Source organism: Electrophorus electricus, chromosome 7, assembly GCF_041902795.1.
Source record: "Electrophorus electricus isolate QZ-2024a chromosome 7, ASM4190279v1, whole genome shotgun sequence".
Lineage (NCBI taxonomy): Eukaryota > Metazoa > Chordata > Actinopteri > Gymnotiformes > Gymnotidae > Electrophorus > Electrophorus electricus.
In genome coordinates this window covers 27755280-27778495 of record NC_137503.1, presented here as the reverse complement: position 1 = coordinate 27778495, position 23216 = coordinate 27755280, and the positions used below count along the sequence as shown (strand labels likewise).

The 23216-nt window shown below is 39.4% G+C and overlaps 1 protein-coding gene across 12 annotated transcripts in view; it reads right to left on the bottom strand.

Moving 5' to 3' along the window:
* Nucleotides 1–199: 199 nt before the first annotated feature.
* The window catches only part of otofa (otoferlin a), a 53048-nt gene continuing 30031 nt past the window's right edge, over nt 200–23216 (bottom strand). Inside the window, exons 6-48 of one of the 12 annotated variants that reach the window (XM_026999022.3) lie at nt 22643–22716; nt 22035–22161; nt 21850–21904; nt 20700–20831; nt 19677–19739; nt 19400–19484; nt 19112–19271; nt 18782–18968; nt 18397–18583; nt 18020–18243; nt 16318–16426; nt 14839–15031; nt 14378–14498; nt 14153–14253; nt 13858–13948; nt 13656–13772; nt 13400–13552; nt 13048–13237; nt 12736–12860; nt 12465–12599; nt 11312–11473; nt 10860–10931; nt 10478–10597; nt 10100–10261; nt 9848–10007; nt 9342–9496; nt 9091–9120; nt 8751–8885; nt 8588–8663; nt 8274–8416; nt 8020–8157; nt 7782–7919; nt 7502–7629; nt 6914–7084; nt 6637–6797; nt 6217–6359; nt 5933–6021; nt 5429–5527; nt 3378–3619; nt 2884–3062; nt 2598–2698; nt 1915–2116; nt 1139–1277 (exon numbers count right to left, since the gene is read on the bottom strand). In XM_026999022.3, coding sequence (XP_026854823.2) covers nt 1936–2116; nt 2598–2698; nt 2884–3062; nt 3378–3619; nt 5429–5527; nt 5933–6021; nt 6217–6359; nt 6637–6797; nt 6914–7084; nt 7502–7629; nt 7782–7919; nt 8020–8157; nt 8274–8416; nt 8588–8663; nt 8751–8885; nt 9091–9120; nt 9342–9496; nt 9848–10007; nt 10100–10261; nt 10478–10597; nt 10860–10931; nt 11312–11473; nt 12465–12599; nt 12736–12860; nt 13048–13237; nt 13400–13552; nt 13656–13772; nt 13858–13948; nt 14153–14253; nt 14378–14498; nt 14839–15031; nt 16318–16426; nt 18020–18243; nt 18397–18583; nt 18782–18968; nt 19112–19271; nt 19400–19484; nt 19677–19739; nt 20700–20831; nt 21850–21904; nt 22035–22161; nt 22643–22716 — 5614 coding nt within the window. In that variant the 3' untranslated portion in view covers nt 1139–1277; nt 1915–1935. Of the gene's footprint in view, nt 2117–2597; nt 2699–2883; nt 3063–3377; nt 3620–3650; nt 5264–5428; nt 5528–5932; nt 6022–6216; nt 6360–6636; nt 6798–6913; nt 7085–7501; nt 7630–7781; nt 7920–8019; nt 8158–8273; nt 8417–8587; nt 8664–8750; nt 8886–9090; nt 9121–9341; nt 9497–9847; nt 10008–10099; nt 10262–10477; nt 10598–10859; nt 10932–11311; nt 11474–12464; nt 12600–12735; nt 12861–13047; nt 13238–13399; nt 13553–13655; nt 13773–13857; nt 13949–14152; nt 14254–14377; nt 14499–14838; nt 15032–16317; nt 16427–18019; nt 18244–18396; nt 18584–18781; nt 18969–19111; nt 19272–19399; nt 19485–19676; nt 19740–20699; nt 20832–21849; nt 21905–22034; nt 22162–22642; nt 22717–23216 lie in introns of those variants that run through there. The other 11 variants (XM_026999020.3, XM_026999026.3, XM_081718098.1 and 8 more) reach the window with 11 other exon arrangements.

Genomic DNA, 23216 nt, shown 5'->3' with positions numbered 1-23216 from the left:
CCCAGGAATATTATCCCTGTGAGAATGATTATCACCACAAGACAAGCAAATTTATACTGCCTCCAAGCGAGGATAAACGCCACCCGCACTGGATTGAACAACCACGACAAGATGGTGGTAGGCCGACTGTGGAGTGGAAAAGGACACTGGATTACCCAGGCGTCGCACCCACACAACAAACACCACCAGAGGCAGTAAAACATGCAAGTGTCTTTATTTTTAACGAGTTTATTCAGTCTTCATACAGACAAAAATAAATCAATCAATACCTAAATGCTTCATACTGGTAAACAAGAATTATAAATACACCCCCTATGATATAAATAAATTGGATTCAGTGCAATCAAGTTAGTTATCAAATTTGTTGGTCAGTAGACATCACACAAAACACAAATTTCTTATGGAAAAAAAGCAAGCAAGTACAAAACTACAGTGTAGAGTTGGGCACAGCAAACAAAGTACACTAAGAAGGAGATAAATATACAAATGTGTTAAAATTCTAGATGCTGGAAGAAGAATTTGCCACCTCTCCTCACTCCCTCAACATACTAGAGGATATAGAATGAAAATGCAATCATCAACGTAATTAAAACATCAAATTCTCATGTACATGAAAAGCTTGCAACTTTATTTTTAGCATGTTCTATTTAAAGTTTATGATAACTTTGTTTAAAGACATTGTTGCATGCAAATCAACTGCATTCAGGTTTGTACATTAACAATAAAGATGGGATCTCAAACAGGTCATACAATATTGTAATAATGTATTAAAGATCGAATTTATTTCTTCACCTCTTATTGAATGGTATTACACAGATAAATCCAGAAAAAAAGACATGTCTAACTGAGATATAAGCACAGTTTAAGAATTGGAAAAGTATTCAGGAATGTGAAACATTTGAAAAAATATGGTAGGTATGCAATAGTGTGGGTTAGTGAACCTTCCCGAAAGGAAAATTGTTTACAAAACGCATCAAGCAGCATCAGTTCTGAAAAATGAAAAACAAGCTTTGCAGATAGACTCTTCTGAGGAGGAGGAGTTAAATAAGATGACCTCTCTCCCTTTGTTTCAGTATCAGCCATTTGAGCACCCCCCTCAGGCTCCCAGTAGCTTCTTGACCAGATAGCCAGGCATGCTGTAGAGGAAGAGGCCCACCATGATCAGCAGCAACAGGGCCAGGACTATTTTGATAATGAGCCATTTATAGCGGTTGCACACTAGGTAGCGGATGGCCTTCAGTGGGCTCAGGAACCAGAGGAAGGTAGTGTCGGGCCGGCTGGTTGTAGTGGGGATAATGAGGTGAGTTGTAGAGATGGAGAAGGGGGATGGGTAGCGTGTGGGAGAGAGAAGCAAAGCATGTTAGTGGTTAGTGGTAGGCTACAGTCATTATTAAAGACATGGAGGATTAATTTAATTAATCATGTTTTTCTCCGCTACTTAGTAAATGTTGGATGAGTGCAAGACAGTAAGTATATCCCTGACCCTTGATCTTGACCCTTAATTATATATCTTTTGAGATATATAATTATAATGATATAGAACACTAACGGACCAAATTGTATTAAAGAAGACAGTGATCAAAAAAAAAAAAGATGTTTACAGGTATATATTTCAAACACTGCCCCAAATCTCAAGAGAAAAATTTATAACTTGACAAATCAGACCATCAAAAAAAAGTTAAGATAAAATAGGAATGCCCAGTGACAGAGAGGGTGAGACAGGATGCCTGAATGCATAACTAGCAACTTGCAATCTGCTGTACTCCTCATTTCCTATCTTGGGCCAGTCAAATTTAAACAGACACAGTTCTTCTTAATAAAATGTGAGCTTGTGGAGTGGTTAAATGTTGCTCTAAGCACAGAAGGCGTGGAAGGGGTGGGGATTGGACAAAGGAGGGTATAAGGGAGGGCTACCGAGGGTCCTGCCCTCTCTGCTCACGCCCCCAGTAGTTTCTTGACCAGATATCCAGGGATGGAGTAGAGGAAGAGGCCGAGAAGCAGGAGGAAGAGCAGCAGGACCACAGTCTTCACAATCAGCCAGCGGTAGTTGTGCCAAATGAAGTAGCGAATGGACTTCAGAGGGTTCATAAACCACACGAGACTGGTGTCCGGACGACTTTTTTTTCCAGAACAGGAGTGTATTCAAGAGTGGAGGAGATGAACAGGTGAGGGTAGGCAGGGGCAGGGGAGCCACACGGAAGAAGGAAGGAAATGATGATGGAGAGTGGGAATGTTAGAAAGAGGAAAAGTTAACAAGATAGTGGGAGGGCTGTTTGTCCTGCATGGAAGAGGGTGCCTATGCTTTATGATTATCTTTTTGTGAAGATGGATTGGAAATGGGAATGCTGAATACAGTCCAACTATAATAAGGTGTTCTGTGACTTCTTTAGGGATCAATGCAAAGCACCACTATGCCTAATATTATTCTGAGAGTACACTGTCACTTTAAAGATGGGGAATATAAGTAAACAATTGTGTTTGTTTCTAAGATATGCTTGTGTATGTTTGTGTGTGTGTGTGTGTGTGTGTGTGTGTGTGTGTGTGTGTGTGTGTGTGTGTGTGTGTGTGTGTGTGTGTGTGTGTGCTAAATATCTTACTTTGGTTTCTCCAGTGGGTCTGGCTCATTCCTTCCAAGGCCAACAGGATTTTTCTCTGCTTCCTCTGCTGTCATTAGATGGAGCTCTGCCTCCACTTTGCCCTATTAAGAGAATTATTACTAATGATAAGAGTAGTTTGGGCTTGTACATTGGCATACTTGGACTATACACTCAGGCAGTCTATGCATGGTAGCAGCGCTATAATTTAAAGCTGTCAGGGGGTTTTGTGTGCTAGGAACATATTTTTGAAGGAAATCTCATATGGTGAAAGGTGTTCAGGCCTCACCGTAAGCTGTAGTTCATCATTCTCATCTCGGGCCACAAAAGGCCACCAACCCTTCACCCTCTTCTGTTTGAAGATTGATATTGTGGGCAGATCCTGTTCGTTAAGCACCATGTCAATGGAGCACTGCTTTGCTGTTTTTGCCCCACGAAGAAACCGGTTCAGATCCAACTCAATTGCACCTGTGAGAAACCATCTATCTTTTAATGCTGGAACAAAATGTTGCATGTCAATAAAAGCCACATGGTGCTGGAGATAATCCTAAGACGAACATGGAGGACAATAAGGCCCCTTTGACATATAAATGCATACAACTTCTTACACTCACAACACCTTTCTCACTGCATGACATTCTACCAGCTTTAAAGGAACTGAAAAACTGATTTTCACCAATTTCCCAAAGTACACCACAATGTCTATATGAGATCATAGCACTGAATCATAAAAAATGCTTGTAGTATGAAAGACCCTATAATACAAAAGGGGGTTTATCATACCCAAGAAATCATCGGCGGAGAAGTGGTCAGCATCCCATACTTGGAGGGTGAGGCGTGCAGGGATCTTGTACTCAGTCTCATCCCAGGAAAACAAGGACTCTCTCTTGGAGATGACAATTTTCTCCTCAGCCATGAGATAGTCGAAGGGAAACACAAACCGCCAGTTGAAGTTGCCCTCCCCGGTCAGAGAGTGGTAGTGCACATCTGTGTCCTGTTTATCCTCCTGTTGCCCTTTCAGCCAGCTGGGCAGGGAGGCCATTTGGAGTGGTTACCCACACATTTTACTTTAAAACAGTCACACTGTGATACTTCACACATAAGACCACAAATGCTTGACCTTCCCTCACTCGAACTTATTTAAGAATTAGCACAGGCCTATAAAACCTGTGGCAAGCCAGCTTATTTATTGCATATGATGAACCTGCTTTCAATATAGCAACAAATATTGGGATCTTGTGATTCTTGCTGTAATGTAAATAGTGAAATTAATTTAAATGCCTCCTTCTCATGACTAGAACCTAGTACAGCGAATACACACAGCTGCTAATGCTACCTAATGTTACGTCTCATGCAATAAGTGCTAGGATGCTAGCATTATTAATACATGTATTTACAGTAAAGGAGTAATGAATTTATTTAAAAAGCAAGCTGGTGAAAACTGATTGCATATGTAATTATTACTTAGATTACTATAGCACAATTAGACAACTGTACTATTATAGGTTAATGTGTACTAACCTGTAAATACTAATATTATTAACACCTACTTGGAATGTAAAAATGGAAAGAAAAGGGGAATTTAAGTAATATCTCTCAGTATTTCTGAGCATAATGTGCCCTCTGTGACCTGCTCACATTAAAGATATTGCAAATTCAAGGATGACACTGATGACCATTATTCACATTATTAAAGCTGCTCATTTTAGTCATATGGCTTATCTTTCTTTCATAATGTACTTGACACTCTTTCATAATTGTCATTGAGAGATGCAAAAACCTCCTTGGCTTTATTGCCAGACACCTGAAAGCACTTGAACTGGAATCCAAGCAGTTCTGTTGGTTACTCTCTATTGGCTGAGTTGATCTAAAGATTTCATTTGCCAACAAGACCCATATATTTCTGTAGTACATTGTCTGTTCCACGTATAAGCACCAACACAGCAACCCTAGCCTTGGTAAGGAAGCGGCAGTGATTCAGTACAAGAAAATGCATGACAGCTTGACAATGCATAGTTAGGTAATCTCCTTCAAAACCAATGTAGGTTTTATAGAAAATGCTAGAGTTTTACAGTCTACAGTTAGAACACATTTTGTAAGACATTTATATATTTATTATGCTTATAAATCAATTGCTAGAAATCAATGCAGTTTAAGCAGTTTATGTAGTTGTTGCCATGCAAACAGTCATGTTTAAGGCTTTCATGCATTATCAGGGAAACATTTTCAAATCCCGTGGCATTTAGTGCCCTTCTGTTGAATTTTAATGAGAAACCAAAACCATAGCATTTAATCAAATATCTAGAAGGTAAAATGTATATAAACTACTAAATGGTTGATCTTAGCCTCATGCTTATAATATTACTGGGTAATCATTCATTAGTCAACATGTAATAATATTTTAGCAGTTGTTTTAATGCTATGGTCCCATATGGCAGAGGTATTTATTTTGCCATGACTGGAACAGGAGCAGAAGGACAGGCTTAAGTAACTTTCGTTCTTTTTAATAAGGTGCTGGCTAATGGTAAGCACTGGCAGAGAAGACAAGCCATGCAATGGAGTCATTTTACCCCCTGACATAGATGTCAGACATCTTCTCTCCTGTCATGAAAGCATCGTCTTGTAGAACTACGTCATCAGTGTTCCAAACAATAACACGGAGCTCAAATCTAGACAGCACAGCAATAACGCAGACGAAACGCAGACATAACAAGGCCAAACAAGACACGCACAAAAATAAAAACAAAGACAAAACAAGGGAAAGGAAACAAACAAAACAAAAATACATGATTAACAAGACCACCCATGTGTGTCACACACCTGCCCATACCTACCCCCTGACAAAAATGTCACTGGACTTTTCCCCTGTGAAGTAATCATCGTCTTCCAGTATTACCTCGTCAGTATTCCATATTATCACCCTGAGCTCATATCTGGTGAGGCGGTGGGGGAGGGGCGAGAAGGGGAGGACATGTGGTCATCTTATACGCTTCTCTGACTAAACTATGTATCAGAAAATATTATGAGTTAGAAAAAAGAAAGAAAGGAATCTTATGAAAAGGTAAAATAGAGAGATGAAGCATGATATCTGTCTCTGTGTCAGTATTTCTGATGTCCTTTTGGCAAAAACATATAAGGAAAAAAAAAACATTCATAACATTGAAAGTTTCATTTTAAATCCAAAAGACAGCAATATCAGCAATAGTATGATGAGAAGTACTACTTCATAAGATGCGGCAAGTGCATGAGTATTCAGTATTTCTAATCAGTATTACTTTCCTACCAGATAAATCATCAGCAACATCAGCTCTCTATTCCCATAAAAGGGTAAAACCCACCTCTTTGGTTTACGTGGTGATATATCTATGGCTGGTCCTGGGGCAGGTACGTCCAATGGGAACATGTCCACCCACATCTCAATTCGTCCCTGTCCAGTTTCATTTATAACAATTAGTGAGAAACAATTACATTTTAACGAGGCTTAGTTCATGAGGTTCTTTTTGAAATACCTGTCATACCTGCATCATTTTGAGGAACACATAGGTTTGATGTTTTCTGTAAAGAATCTCTTTTAAAGGTTCATGTATTAAATTGCAAAAAACTGTGAGTGATCTGACCTTACCTGCTCTATGCCTGGTTTATCAGGGTTGAGGAGAGGTCTGGTTTCGACGTGCTCTGGGACAAGTTTGCAGCCTACTCGAGGAATCTCCTCCCAGTGCTTCAACACAGTTAGAGCCAAATGTTCTTCTGTCTGTTTCTTAAAACCTGCAGAGCATTCACACACACACACACACACACACACACACACACACACACACACACACACACACACACACACACACAGACACACACACAGACACACACACACAGACAGACATGCACACATATGCACAAACACATACACACACCACATAAAGCGATATTAATCAATGCAGTCATCGCAAGTTATTAAAATTGCCTTTCACTGATATTCATAGATTAGACCTGTTGTAATCAAACTGAAATAGATTTTCAGAATTACATTTTTTTTAAAACAACTCACCATTTTCATCTTCAATTTCTGTTGGCCCCAGAAAGACACGGTTTGAAACCTTAACCTTTCCACCTGGCCCATAATGGGGCCCATCCACCTTGCCCTCCTTACACAGTTTAGCAAGTATGTGGGTGGGTTTTTGTGGATCACGCCACATGTTATAACCATGCCTGCATGCGCCAAACAAAAACAGACAATTCAATAGACACATGGTGTTTGGGCTACAGATCATGGGTGTAACCATGTATTTGTGTCAGACAGTGAGGCTGGACAAATAACTGCTCACAGAGAGTAGCTGAACGCGATGCCACAGGTGGCTCTGTGTTTACTGTAGTAACGATTCTCCAAATCCACTTTAGTCTCTCCAATCAGATCATCAGTGCCAACTAAATCCCAGTCATACACTGACACTGTCAGCATTGAGTCCATTGGAAACGTAGCCTCCATGTCAAAGGACCTTTAAAAGATTAACCCATTTTTCTTTAACAGAGACATGTGAAGACCAAACAAAGCAACCTATAACATATAACTGTCTTCTCACTAGCACTTAGTTTGCTGAAGATGGTCTCTTGAACTGGAAACCATCACAACTATAGCTCTCCAGCTCTTAGGAGTCTATATGTTCTATTCTGTATAGTTGTTGTTGGTATTATTTTTACATGTTTTTTAAAGAGTTTCAGGAAAAAGTGCAGTTTATATTCTGTTTGCCTCTGTCTGGATTGTAAGGATACTGTTCCTTACAGGGATAAATAACAGACTACTAAAGCTACTTGCATAAATCTACCAATAATACTACCACTACTTCAGATGGTATTCCAGTTGCAATTCCCTTTCATATTTGAAACCCATTAGAAAAACACTGTTAAACACTTACTTCCCAAAGACAGGATTCAGCTGCTTAGAGATATAGTTTTCTTTGTCCTTGATCTCTGATTTCCCCAGCTTGATGACAATGTAGGGGTCAGCTTTCCCATTTATGTCTGCAGGGTGAAGGTCTGTTGCCTGGTAAAAGAAACAGCAGATTCTGTTTTGTGGATGATTTTTTTAGCTCATTAAATCCAGCAATGTGGAAATGGAGGTGAAGGACAAACACTAAGTAAGAGTATTTTAGACTAAGGTTTTAGGGTTATAATGTGAAATAAGAAACATCTCACCCTGACAACATAAATCCTCACGAGGACATTGATTGGATCATTGTGTGGTATACTCTGAAACATGCCCATATTAGGATCAAATCCAGTTTCTCTGGTGAACTCCTCTGATAGTGGTATCTTGTACATACACAGTGACCCCTAGATTAAAGGTCACAGAAAGAGGTCGGCAATATAGTGACACACAAAAAAAGTGGTTAGCCTTGCTTTGAACTACCGATGAAATCAACAGGGCTCATACTTTGAATCGGCCAACGATCCTGTCATCGTCCACAACTGTGGTGTCATCATCATCTCCTGCTTTTCCTCTGTACAGGTTAAAGGTGTGAAGCCAGTCTTCAAAGTGATCAAACTCACTCTCCAGTTCCTTATGGTACACCTGAGTATAACCAAAACAGTGGTGTACTTTAAGCACAGCCAGGATAAATAAAAACTTACTAAATAATGCACATTTCTGCCCTAAGGATCAATATTGCAGTATAAAAAAACATTGACCAAAAGTTCATCCACTTTGGACTTTGGCATTTTCTTCTCTGGCCCCTCACTGCCTTGGCTCTTCTTCTTGTCCTTGAAGCTCCTGGCTTTGCTCTTCTCTTTAGTCTTGGTGCCTTTCATGTGAGCCTCATCAGGTCTGATCTCTGCAGTTAGGATTGACATCATATCTCATATGCAATATACTTTAATCCCATATGTAATGCATGTGATGAGAAGGAGTGAATAAGGAACAGGTAAGAGTACTGGTATGATGCCTTTCACACTGCCTCATTGCCCCTTGGCTCCTTTTGTGCATTCTAAAGCAGACTGATTACCTGCGCCTTCTGCTGCATTCTCCAGATCCTCTCGCTCCTCTGTCTCTGCAAAGAGCCCTTCCTGGGCTCGCAGATTCTACATACAAAGGTGTGAATTCAAACAAAAATTTTTCTTGGCAAGGTATCTGGGGACTGAGGGAATAGTAATTGCAGAGTTTCTCACCTCCATCATGGTCTCTATGGAGGCAAAATACTTCGACCACCAGTCCAGCATGCTTTCATCTGGCTCCTCATCTTCTGTTTCTTCACCCTTCTTTTTCTTTTTCTTCTTTTTCTCTTTGTTCTTTTCATCCTCGTTCTATAAGAATAAAAATGGCTTTATTGTTTTCCTTTTAATTTTAAACTCTTTATGGCCATCATGGTTGTTATTAGAATAGTAAAATGCTTTAAGGGGTTTGAATGGATGGTCTACTTTAACGCATTAACAGAAGATGCCCATAAGGGAGGCTTTCAGGGACAAAAATGGTTTTTTAATCTAAAAAAGCATTTTAGTTGTGACTTACCACATCAATTTTAACAACAGCATCAGATGTCTACAGAAAAGGGACCATATGAAACAAACATAAAATCACAAATATAAACAAAACAAATAATTATAGACCAACACAAGGATGAAATGAGCATATTTACATAGGGCCACAAATAGCTTCTCAGATACTGACTTCCACATGTAGACATACTCATGAAGTTGACACTGTGGAGCTGCCAACAGTACAGGTGTTTTGAACCTCAAACCACTAATAAAGAAACTCACAGCATCCAGTTTGACAACAGTCTCCATCTTCTTTATGTTGGTGTCAGGGTCCATGTTGACCACGATGTCACCTGAGGGGTGAGAGATGGGGCAGGAGTAGAGGTGGGAGTGGGATGTCTCATTGGTAAGAGCCATATAGCCATAGGCCAGCCTAGCTGGAGTGGGCAGGGTCATTTGGTTGAGCAGTCAATGCCCAGTGACAACAGAGACAAGGACAAGACAGTGCCACCAACAATTCAGAAAGAGGACAAATAGAGACAGAAGGGAAGAATGAAAATTAGATGAAGGGAAAAGGAATAGCCTTTTTAGCCTTTGTAAAAGCCTGTAATCATGTGGGGGTTTTTTTTTTAGCATCTTGCCATAATTATTTTTTGGTAATGCTGTAAATAGTTAAGAAAATTATAAGAAACTCATGAAGAGTAAGAGCTTTATAGACCATTTAGAGAAAATGTAAAGGAATGTTACAAGCTCTGGAAAACAGCCTCAGTCACTGAGAAGACTGGTACCTGCATTGGCCCAATCTTTGGCCTGCTTTGGGGGTATGTAGATAAATTTACGTAGGCTGGTCACAGCATGTGAGCCAACCAGGGTGTAGCGACCAAATGCTCTGCAGTCCACCACTCGGATATTCAGAGGAGGGTGGAGCAACTCATTCTCCGGCAGGTCCTGCCATAAAGCAATACCAAATTACTAACCCAAAATGGCATCTAAAAGTATCAAACATGCGATTGCAATACTGTGCATCAAAGAGAACTCACCACTTCAAACCACTTCACCAGAGTGTTGAAGTTTGGATTTTTTTTGTAGTTCTGAATGAGGGCTGATTGGACTCCTTTGCCTGCACATTCAATGTCCACCCGAGGTCTGTCCACCTGGGCAAGGTTAATTCTCTTCAGTTCCCTCAAGCCCCAGAACAGAACCTAAAGAGTGACAAAGTGGTTAATTCAGACACAGTCTCTCTACAGAGTTGACCCAAACCACCACAGAAAGACAAAACATTATATGCAGTACAATCAGTAATGACAGCAACTGTCACCACATCATTTAAGTGCTTCCTGTGTGACCTTTGCAGTAGGATAAGCTAGTGCTTGTTTGTGTGTGTGTGTGTGTTTGGGGGGGGGGGGGGGGGGGGGTACCTCTATGCGATATCTGCTGAGAACAGGCCGTATGCCCAGAGGCACTGGCATGATAGGTCCACGGTCACAGTCTGCTGGCCCGTCAGTGGGAGGAAGTTCTGTTTTTCCTGCTGGACCAATCTGTGCATAGAGACACAATCAGCAAAATCAACCACACTTCCTGCAATTCATAGTCTCAAAACACGAGTATATAAAAATCTACTCCTAATATAGTGGTACATATTTTAATGTGCTCATTTACAAAAATGGCTTCCTTTCAAATCTTTGCAAAACAGAAAAGCAACATTAAAAAGGATGGAGTCTGTTACAGAGGAAATGGAACATGAACTACAGAGAAAGAGACTGCTGTAAAGAAGGATGAAACGTTTCCTGAGACAGGCACCTTGATTTGAGGGACAGCAAAGTCATGGACAGCAATAAGAGCCCTCCTGATCTCCTCACCGTCATAAGGGCTCTGCCAGAGGGCCAGTGAATGGGACACAATGGGACACAGTGGGAGATAATGATATGAAAATGGAAGGAAGAGCAGAAAGAAACAATTGAGAAAGACAGGAAGAGAAGTCTCTGTATTACTCTTCTACTGCAGATAATAGAAAAATTGGAAAAATTAGCAGTTTGAAATGTTCAAACAATATACAGTTTTGGCACTCTGTGTGTGTGTGTGTGTGTGTGTGTGTGTGTGTGTGTGTGTGTGTGTGTCTGTGTGTAATGAAACTTGATTATTCATGCATTCTTCTTGCACAGCCACTCAGGAGTTAGGAGATAGGAGGCACCAAACTGGACATGCAGAAAGAGTGCTCCTGAGCTCAGTTATGCCTGCGCAGGGTTCTGTACCTGCAGCAGCTCAAATGCAGCCAGCAGCTCTCCGGCAGTGCAGTTGCCTCTGTATATCTGATAGTACTCCAGCTGGGCTGGGAACCGCGGGGGGCCATAATGCTCGTCGGCCATCTTGGTTAGTGGCTTGGCAAAGGTTCGGCCAATGAAGTCAGCTTTCCCCTGCACGTAACACCCAAATACACACAAAAACAGTTGTGCAAAACAATTCGCAAACTCTGGGGGTCAGTGTTGGCACACACATTTGGATTTAAGATATGCCGGTAAATATGATTAACTGACACTAGTTTAAACATGTATAAATAAAAGTGCAATAAGGCGCATAATTGTAAATGTAAAGTTTAACCTTTTTTTGTTTTTTATTAAATGTCCACGAACAATTACATAGCTAATGCTAATGCTAATTAGCTAACATTAATGCTAATGCACCTATGTAGTAATGTACATTTTTCATACATTTGTAACTACAAAAAATAAACTTTTATCCATGACAGTTTTAGAATTATCAAGAGGCACGTTCATGCACAGGACTAAAGCAGACACACCCTCTTAAGGGTGGCTGCTCATTTTATTTGTGCTTCTAGCTCTCACACTCAATACAGCACCATTACTACTACAGCTATAATGACAGCTATAATTAAAACTACAACTAATAGCAAAACAAAATGCACAACATCACTAATTTCTCTAGTTTCAACCCCCAAACAAACAAACAAACAACAACAACAAAAAAACAGCTTTGCAGTAGCATGCACTAAAAGTTGATTCATGTAATCCTATTGGAATAGTGGGTCTCTTCTTGTGACTTAGGCCCAATTCACTGCACCTCTTGCATGCCATGTGAAGCTCATCTTATTGCTTAAACTTTTGGGTAAGAGAAGAGCTAGAGAAGGCTCTCACCCTGTACTGAGCAAAAGTGTCACCCAACAAAGGGGTAGGAGCTGCAGAGTTAAACAGGAAGAAACCTCCAGTCTGGACAATGGAACACATTCCCATAAACTCTTATCATAGCTAAACCAGAGCGTCTTATCAGTCCATTACACATTCCTAAAATGCAAAATATAGCATAACTATCAAGAGTGCAGCCTTGGGATCTACTGAAGTGAAATCCAAAGTCAATTTATTTAAAATAATTTAAAATTTAGAGCCTTACCACAGTGTCCTGGTCATAAATTTCTATGACAATGATTGGAGGGTCATCACGGAGTTCGCTAACCTCGCCATAAAGCTCAACATTATCAAATATCAGCAACTGGTCCCATGTAGGACAAAGAGTCTCATTGAGTACCTGAAAATTAACATTATGCATTAGATGATGTGGATATAAATACACACATGCGCACTCACATGTGCGCATTCACACAGACACACACACAAATACTCATTCAAATTTGTTGATGAATTCACAGGCAAAAGAACCTTACCTCTGTGACCTGACTGTGTGTAGAAAAGAAGACCCTGGCGAAAGGATCAGACAGGCCGCTGGTGTCAGCGGCAAAGAGGCTGCGGGCCTGGTACATGTGAGCCCTCAGCTGGAATACCTGCTTCACTAAAGCGAGAGATGGAGGGCTCAAGGAACCAGTACAAACCTGGTTCAGAGACGTGCAAATCACATACTGTTTGCTATTATGCCTTCATGCTATTGGTCACGTGAAAGGAGTAAATGAAAAAGACAGCATGGCATGGTTTTCCATGTCTAGACTGAAGAAAAGAGGGTAGATAGAGTTCATCCTTACTGTTATAGATGAGGCTGATGGGTGGCACAGACTGAAGCCCTGAGCTCTTCATTGCTTTCTTCTCCTCAAAGCCATTGGGCAGGCCACTGAGGAAGTCCTTCCTCTGTTTATTAAGGCCCAGCCACAGGTACATCTCCAGCTTAGCTTGAACAGTCCACCCAGCCTGACCGAAACCCTTCTTTCCTGGCAACTACGTATAAACATATTATATAATCACTGACTTCAGCAGCCTTCTTTTAGAGACAGGAAATGAAAAGAATCCCAGTAGAAAACAGAAAGAAAGATGACACAAGTAGCTACACATGTAGCAAGAAAGAGGTACATGTACTGCAGGGAGACATGGGAAACTTGCCCGAAGGAAGCAGGCTTTAACTTTTCCACAGTCTTTACCCATCTCTTCATCCACGATCGAGTACAGGATGTCTTTGGAAGGAATGCGGGCATATGCTATACGCTTGTTGTTACTCATCATCCAAATAAACACATCTGGAATACTGTGCTGGGGCTGGACACACACATACACACACAACACAGACAATCAAAAATGACAAGATTACAATGTGATGTTCTTATGCACTTGAAATGCTGTGAGCTGAAGTTCATCAGACCTCATCGGCCAGGAAGCGGAGCCTGTGCAGGAAATTCAGAGCTGCCTTGAGCTTGTCTCGTACTGTGTTCCTCTTCACTTGGGAGCGAAGTGTCTTGGCCTGCTGGCTCATGCTCTCCTGCCAACAACACACAAGAGCACATGATATCAGTTTGCTGGGATTGTGTCTACTAAAAATTTGGTATTGTGAACTAACACCATACCATCTCTCTCATGCACGACTTCAGCCTCTCCCGATCTAGCTTGGTTCTGCCTGCCTGGCTTTGGTCTTTGTTAGCCAGTGTGACAAATCGACTGTCAGGAAAAAAAGATTAGAGGAAATGAGAGGATTGTTACTTAATTAATCAAGGTATGTCTTGCACAACTGATAAACACATTTTTAAAGGTTTCTACTCATTCCTTTACAAATCAAACATTCCTGAACCACTGGGCTGGAAAAAAGTGCTCCAGGTGCTCTCCAAAATCACAGTGAGCTTTCAGACTCTCTATCACACACACCTGCAGCCAGTGCTCAACTCCTCCAGAACACCCCTCAGTCTGCGTTCTGGATAAGGCTTCTCTGTCTTTATGATCTCCTGAACATCATTTAGACCCTCTTCCTGTCAAACATGTATGCACATTTTTTAAGCAAAGAAACAGCACAAATTTCAACATATATTCATTTCTAAGAGAAAGTACCTATTCCACTTCTTGTCCACTTCAATTTAAACAAATTCTTCTTACCAGTTTATCTGCTATCTTGTCCATGATGTTTGAATTGTAGAGCCGTCTCCTCTGGTCCTGCCACCAACTTTTAATATAGATGCAGGGCTTCTTCTCAAAATAAGGTAGGTGAAAGTAGTTTCTGAAAAATTACCATTGCAGGGTGGTTTTTCATGAGACTTTGGATATTGTTGATATAATAAGTGATTAAATTAGTTATCAATTAAAATCAGTTTATAGGACTACAAAGCATTATGCCATTGTATTTCATGTTCAGTTTCAGCCTCACAGTCCTCATCTACACCTATGATCGGTATATTCTCTATGATCTCTTCACAACTAGATCAAATCAATCAAACTGCCATTTCTATGCAGCACCTCCATATGTTTTGTTTAGCTGTGGAATTTTGTCAGTGAAATAATGATAATAATGAAATGTACAGACCAATCTATTTTCAGACCATTCTACCTTAGGCTCTGACCTGTCAGTAATTACGGGTTTCATAGGGGGGCTTGAGGACACGGACACCAGATCGCCATCATCTTCAGCCTCTTCATCAGTGGAGTTTTGGATCAGCTCTGATTCCTCTTCATCAGCCTCCCCTCCACCTTCTCGGTTTTTCTTCCTCCTTGACACTGATTTGCTCACTCCATCAATCTCATTACCATAGTTGCCTAAGAAAAGGAAGGCATACATAGAAAAGGTATTTGTTTCAAAGTGATCATCTGTATTCCTAACTTTGTGCACATTTTCCCATTATATTTAGTCTGTTATAATAGTGAACTGTAGTAGTATACAGATTCTGGCAAGAAAATAGGCACAAAAGTTTAGTGCTTCTTTCAAGTCATTGGTGTGCAAGATATCAATTATGCAATCTTCAGGTGTGAAAATGTGATTGCCTCAACACCCCCCATGAGATTTTGTGCAACAAAATTGAAGTTTTTTGGATCAGTGATCAGAAACCAGCATGAGTGCTTCAGTTATGCACCAGCCATGAGTTGGGCCGTCCTTTCCAAAAGAAATGTAAAAACTGAAATAAATGTTCAGGAATGGTTTCAGGAACATGACAAAGAGCTCAATTTGGCCTCCAAATTGGCCTCCAAATTTCCCAGATCTCATCTCTGGGATGTGCTAAAAAACAAATCCAATTCATGGAGTCCCCACCTCATAACTTACAGGATTTAAAGGATGTGCTTCTAACATCTTGGTGCCAGATTACACAGGACCTTATCAGATGTTTTGTGAAGTCCACAGGTCAGAGCTGTTTTGGCAGCACGGGGGAGACCTACACAATATTAGGCAGGACCTACATAATATTATGTGTACAAGAAACACAAGGAACCAAAAACAAACACAGGACTACTGTGACTTATGGACAGATGAATATAAAGTAGAGCTTTTTGTCAACATGGGTCTTGTTATGTCTGGTGAGCAAAAAGCAAGTCCAGCTCCCAATAGTTACATTTTAGGAATTACATTGTCAAATCCAGATTTAAACATTATTGAAATGTTTTGGCAGTTTATGCATGTAGGCAGGCAAATGTTATGGCGCTGAAGCAGATCTGCAAGGAGGATTATGGCAAAATTCTTCCATGGCATTTTGAGACACTAATTAACAGCTAAAGAAAATGTTTGCTTGCAGTTATTGCTGCTAAGAATGTGCAACCAAATATCGAAAGGAAAGCAGCATGCGCTTTTTCAAATAAGGGGATGTTGAATACCTTTTCTTAGTAAATACATAAAATGTCTATCACATTGTATATTTTGCTCCCTTGGGGTCCCTTTTATGCATTATTAGGTCTTGGTTTAAGATGTCATTCAGTGTGTGAAATGTGCACATATTCAGGAATTCAGACAGGGTCAGAGGCAAGCACTTTTTCATTGCGCTGTATATTTGCCAACAACATGAATTAATCAATGTAAGTGATTATTATGAAGTTTATATCAGTCATTCCCCCACCAATAGTAACTTCAAAGTTGATGGGTTTATCTCCAATCTTCCTGTCAATCATAGTGGCCTCTAAGAAGGCTCCAAATAGGAAGAATTCCTCCACTTTTCCTGTTGCACTCTGAAGGGAGAGCACAAAAATAAACTTTTAAGTTAAACTTCCATGGATCTTAGTTCTGGGTCCTACCTTCTAAAATTTTATATCTTTTCTGTTTTGAACAGTTCCTTGCATTATATATAGAATTCTTCTAGCTTAGCAGTGATATACTGTGTAAAATCTTTAATGTTATTTTCCCTAGAACTCAATACTGTTTTTGTTTTTCACCTTTTCACTGTAGCTGCTTGAATATTCTCTAAAGTTCGATGATTAAATTCTCTTTCTCTGAACTCCATTCTATAAATTGTATTCTACTACATTCAATTAAAAAACTAAATTAACAATGAACTAGACATTGAACTGAACATTGTGCAACTGAATCAACACTGAACCATGCTGCTAATATAACACATGATTAAATGATTCACATAGTATAAGAAATTACATTGTGAATCCACCCCAAATGTTCTGTTCACACCTGATGTAAACAGGCTGATCTCATCACAAAACCCAGTGGTTAAAATGATCATAGCTGCAAACTAAGGTCCACATTTCTGGCATTTTCTTTGCACTACACCTTTTGGGTCTGAAAGTAAAGTCATAATTTATAGAACATGTATATTATAATAGACAAAATCTTTACCTGAGAAAAGTTATATAATTTGATTTTACACCCATCTGTTCCCAAGACAGAAGTCAGATAGATTTTAAATTTGTCATATTGAGTGTTTTACCTATATTTAGTGTTCTTTTCCATATCATTGCTCTAAGGTATATGTCTGGAACATTTTATATCTCTGCTTGACACAAAGACTAGATCAATATATAGGTTTTCACACTGTCAACAAAATTTTAATTATTAGCCCCATTAATCTCTGCATTTTGTGTGACACAAAATTCTGCCCACTGGCAAAAAAGATCAATATCTCCAGAGGTCCACCCACATACCAAAAATCCAGAGAGGCTGATATTTTACACCCCCATTCACTGTATATCTAAGCCAGAGGTCATAATAGGAGCATTAGTGGTCTCCTTATTTGCCTGTTAACATCTGGTAAAAAGCAGGCCATAGCTTCAAGAACCGATAAATTAGCCCTTCAACATTTGCATCCCTCCTTTAAGTTTTATCTCTTTATCCCTCAGTACATGAGAGATCAAACTGATAGTCATTTCACAAATAAGATCATGTTATTATTCTTGTATAGTTTAATATATAATGTGGTATTCCCCTGGAACTAATCATGACCAACTCTTTGTATGGAGCTTTCCATTGTTAAATGTTCTTTTTAATTTTTAAAACAGAGATTAAAAGTGCACTGTCTGCTATTTGATGAGAAGCTTATATTACTAGTAGAGACTAAAATAATTTGTTAAACATATTCTTATGGGTTACTTTTGTAACACGGTTGATAACTTTCTTTTTTGTACCATAACATGAGGTCTTTTGACAGTCAAAACCAAAGTTGTGTTATGTGCTTATGAATGGTAACAAACCATAAATTTAACATTTATTAACTATGAGAAGAGAAAGAGAAGTCCGGTATATAGAAATGTTTTCATTTCTGCATGATTATTTATGGTCCATTCCCAACTTCCCCACAATGAATTGTAACCTACCTCTGAAATCATAGAGACTGGCTCCAACTGGACTTCTGTGGAGCTCATTATTTCAACAGAGGTGATGTCCAAGATCTCCACAGCAACACTGAGAAGAAGGCGTGCCCTAAAGGACACACCCTCCCCAAGCCCCTCATTCAGGTCCTGGTGCTCATCCATCAGGGTGTAATTGCGGGTGGAGCCATACATGTTTACCCAGGCTGGACCAAGTGTAGGTAAAAATCCTGAAGAAGGTAGAGAGAGGTCAGAGAAAAGTGGTTCTGGGAAGATGTCAATTTGCTTGCTAATTTCTTAAGAAGAGTGGTCTAAAAGCACACTTGCTATACCCATTTCAGAAAGTTCTAGTGCAGTAGAAAATAAATGGCCTTTTCTTGTACCTTTATCTCCATCATTTGAAATCTTGCGTAGGTCAATGAAATGAGTCCCTATGGCAACATCATTAACCTTGTCAGAGTCTCGGATCTGAACTTTCATGCGTTTACAGAGGGGTGGGAACATTTCTGTGAAGATGATCTGCTCATTCCATATAGGCTCATAGCTGCTCTTCTGGACTGATGTTTTTCCCTGTTTCCACAAGAGGAGGATTGGAGTTTAATACAAAACGGAAAAAGGTGATTAGCAGCCACAAGCAGGGCAATGTAATACCTTGTTCTACAAAGGACATTGAGGTAATTTGCACAGTACATCAACTACATCAAATTGAAAAACAGCTGCATTGGAAACTATTAACATATCTTCAAGCAGTGTTATACAGCATTTTACCTTCTGGCCTGCAAACTGTACTAGAACATAGGGGTCCACAAGGTCCTTGTTCTCTCCAATGAAAGCCTTTTTCACATTGGCCATGATGCTGGTGTTCATCTTAGGGAGGCCCTCTGCTCTGTAGATCTTCACATAGAACCGGGCCCACTGCCTTTCTGATGGAACACCCTCAGGTAACAGGAGATTCCTGAAAAGTAGCCAAAACAAAGGTGAATCAAGACATAATTAACTTTTTTTGTATTTACTGCATTATGTTCAATTTATGTGATTTTCAGCAATATAATTCACTGAAGAAGAATAGTATGAAAAATAACATCAGTATTTTTTTACCCTTCTATGTCATCATCATCTGTCTCATTGGCCTTGTGAGGAGTCTTTATATTGTCACCTTTCCCCATAATTGCTATGTCACATTTTATATAGCCTTTGCACCCTGCAGTGATGTCATCATGGTCAGATAACATGGCCCATTTGTGGTAGAATTGATGCTCTGCAACCAATAGCAATCAGTTAATGAACAACAGATCAATTAACTTGGCAGTTTATCAATTCAGGTATTTATTTAGCACAACAACAATACGATTATCCATTGAGGTAATTATTCTCATGGTCACTCACCAGGTTGTGAGTAGACTGTTCCTATATCCAGTTTAAAGGTGCCCACCAATGTACCACTTCGCAGTAGGTTTTTAGAATGAATTACCTGTGAATTTTTGAATGCATTACATATGAAGAAATATAACTGAGTCCTAATCCCACGTGATGATCATGTTTCTAACTGAACAATATACAGATTTGTTTTTGGTGTTTTGGGATGTATTGCAAAGTTGGAATGAGAATTTTTTTTGAAATATTTTCTCATGCCAGGGTTTCACAACAAATGTAGAGTACTCACAGACAGCTTCAGGATCTTGTCAAACATAACATCTGGCGGAACATGGAAGTCAAACACAAAGTACTACGGGGATGATAAAAATGCAGCACATTAAAATTACTGAACAGCAATACAGCATGAAACAAGGTTCCATTCTATTAATACCCCTTAAAAAGTGCACACTGAAACAATTATGTTAATATAACTCAGACTCAGCACTAGAATAATAGTTGGGATGCTGATGTACAGGGATACAATTATATGTCATGTTTCTAAACAGTTTCAGTGATGGAGTATAATATTTGTATTTCCCCATTAATCAAAAGGAGAGCCTTTATTTCCAATGACATGTGGAGAAAGATGATAAAAGACAGGAACATAAAATACCAAGAAAAGAAAAGAAAAAAAGAATAAAAAACACCACATCCGAGAATCAAGTTATCCAATCCAAGAAAGATAAGCCTGTGAAAGAGTCTATACTAATTCTCTGAAGAGAAAACTGAAGCTGGCACTTGGTTAACTTTCACTGACAAGGGCTTCTCCATTTTTAATCAGTCAGTAAAGCAAAGAGGGACCGTTATCTTTGGGGGCTATTTCTAGAACTAGCTTTGGTCCTAGCCCTCTTCCAGTTCTACATTATGAAGTCAGAATAATGAGAGAGACCTAACAGGCCCTTCAGCACAATATCTTGTTTAAGACAATAGAATGCACATAGAAAATGAAATTAAAGTAAAGCTTTTTGCATTATAAAAAACAGGATGTCTTGTTCTTGATATTAGAACAAGTAACTACATTATTGCCTTCATTTTATTAACCAAAATATAGTAATTATATGTAGTCCTGTAAACTTGATATTAAAATGATGAATTAACAGTAACATTAATCTCTTTGGGCAATGATCAGATCTTAATTTATTAGGTAGTAATTTGTTTATCCAGGCAAACTAATAGAAATATCACATTAAGTCTAGTTAATCATGTAAAAACAGGAGTTATAGATAATTTACTAGATAATCCCAAATGTGACCATAGTTCTGTTGCCAACCTCATTGTAGTATGGACAATTTGTTGATTCCTTCATGGATGTGTATTTCTTCTCCTCCCCGATTTCCACACACACCATAGGATCCATGTTCAAACCCACCAGCTGCCGAGCCTCAATTACTGTCACACTAATCTGCAAAGCAAAAGTGCATTAAGCTATGGTAATTACTAAACTAGGGGCAGTGGTAGCTCAGTGGTTACGGTACTTGGCTTGTAATTGGAAGATGGCGGGGTCAAGCCCCACCACTGCCAAGTTGCTGTTGTCAGACCCCTGAGCAAGGCCAATAATCCTCAAGCTGTACTCATAATTGTAAGTTGCTTTGGATAAAAGCATCAGGTAAACATGAAGCCACATTGGGTGGCTTTTTGACTGGATGTGTTATTTATTCATCATGATGTCAGTACTGTGCAGGACAATGGCTACGCTAGATATTTTGTCAAGTGATAGTGTAAAACAATGTCTGACAAATTATGCATGATCTAGCTCTGTATGCTGCTTTGTTTACTGTGTGTACAAGCTGTTGCTAAATATGTCGAATGAGCAACAAATACATTTTTGAAAGTAAGGATAATATGAAAAGGGAAAATTCTAGTTTATTGGTGTACTTTGCCAGTATGTAAATGTGCATTATTAAATGTATTACTGTGGCACTCATTCTATCACTCTTTTTGTGTCATTACTCTCTCTGCTTACATAGTACATAACAATACAAGCATTCGCTCAATTTACCACAAACTCTCTCCATCCTAAAAACTTCACTACTAGGTGGAAATCCATGGATTCAGAAATAAAGTAATACAGCTTATGACTACAAAATAGCCTTAAAACCTACAGCAAGTGAGAGTGGGTGGAAAAGTAAGAGCCTGCAGTTGTCTGTCCTATACCAGATAATACAATGAAGGGGAAAAAAGACATGAAAGCTATGAGCTATGTTAAAGAAACGCACTTCTGCAGCAATGTAGGGCTAAAGTAAGGTTGCTCAGTTCAGAGAACTCTGCATGTATAATGCAGTAAAGGAAATATTATCATATCATAGATAGGTATTATTTATTTATGACATAGATCATACATTCAATAGAAGTTTATTTCAACCAGTGTTTGTAAGTTGTGACCTTGGCACTGTATCATGCAACTCCATTTTTTTCCATACCTGGTAATCCATGGGTCTTCCTGAGCTGGGTTCCATCTTAATGTCAGGCTTTGATCTGGAAAGCATTCAATGAGGGTCAAATAATCACAGCTTCTGAATAAGAATTAAATAGTGTCAAAGACCCTTGCTGTAAGACTGTAAGGCACACATGAGATCAGAGTTTTAAGAGAGCGATGTATGCTGACCTCTTATTAGAGACATTGGTGGTTACAGCAGTGACAGAGGCCAGTGAGACTGTGTCTGGATCAAGCCCGCCCGCTAGACGCATGGCTTTGCGATCAAGATCCTCAGCTTCCAAGATGGCAGGATCATCTTGACACAAAGGTTAAAGTTACACTTAGGAGAGATATTGCAAGATTTAAACTGAAGTGTTGTACACTTCATTACCCCTCAGATAACTTTAAGTAGGAACTTTCTGAATCTTCTGCTCTCATAATAGAACAGTTAAGCAGCTATCAAGGTGGGGGAAGAGAATAAGATCATATAATTCTTTATAGCGCATATCAGACCAACATCAATCCAGGCAGGGTTAGGCATTAATGTTCCTCTGCCCATAAAAACATAATATGAATCCAGAATATGATTCCATTCCTAGCCTGTTCCTGAACAGTGTTAGTACAGTAGAGAACTGCTGACGTAATCATTCTCCCCCTTTAGCTGACAGATCAAGTCAAATTTGATCATTTGGGAAATCCTAAAATTCAGTCACCTTTACCTATGAGCAAACAAAAGCACAAAACATCCCCATCCTTCTAAGAAATGGCACAGCAGAGGTGTACATGCTGACATGTACCTCCTTTCTTGTGGTCATCTTTGGAGCTGCGCACCTTTCCGAGCTTCATGGCTGAAAACACCCCCTTCCCTGCTCTGGAATTCAAGATACATTTGAAATGGGTTGATGAGACTTACCAGACATTATGATGACATCTGCGATATGTATTTTAGTGCTACCTAGAGCTAACATAGTGTGAATTTATTAGGTCCTTGCTAGAGATGCAGAGAACATATTTAATACTGTACTTCAGGTACATTAAATAGCATCTGCCCACATTCCAGTGCATATTAAATTTGTGTAAAGTGTACAGACAGTATGCAAATGCATATTATAGTGTGGACAGCAAATGCAGTTTTTGAGAGCACAGGCCTCTAGCAAGCAAATGCCTTTATAAACAAAACAGATAATCTCTAAATAATAATTTTACCATTTATTGAATGCATGCACAATGATTTATGATCAATAACACTGAGTCATGGTTGCTGATGTCATGATGGAAAATTTTAGAGATGTTTATCACACAGACAAGACAACCATTTCACCAGCAAAACCCCCAGTTACAATAGCCCCACCAGTATCCAGTAACGCTGCA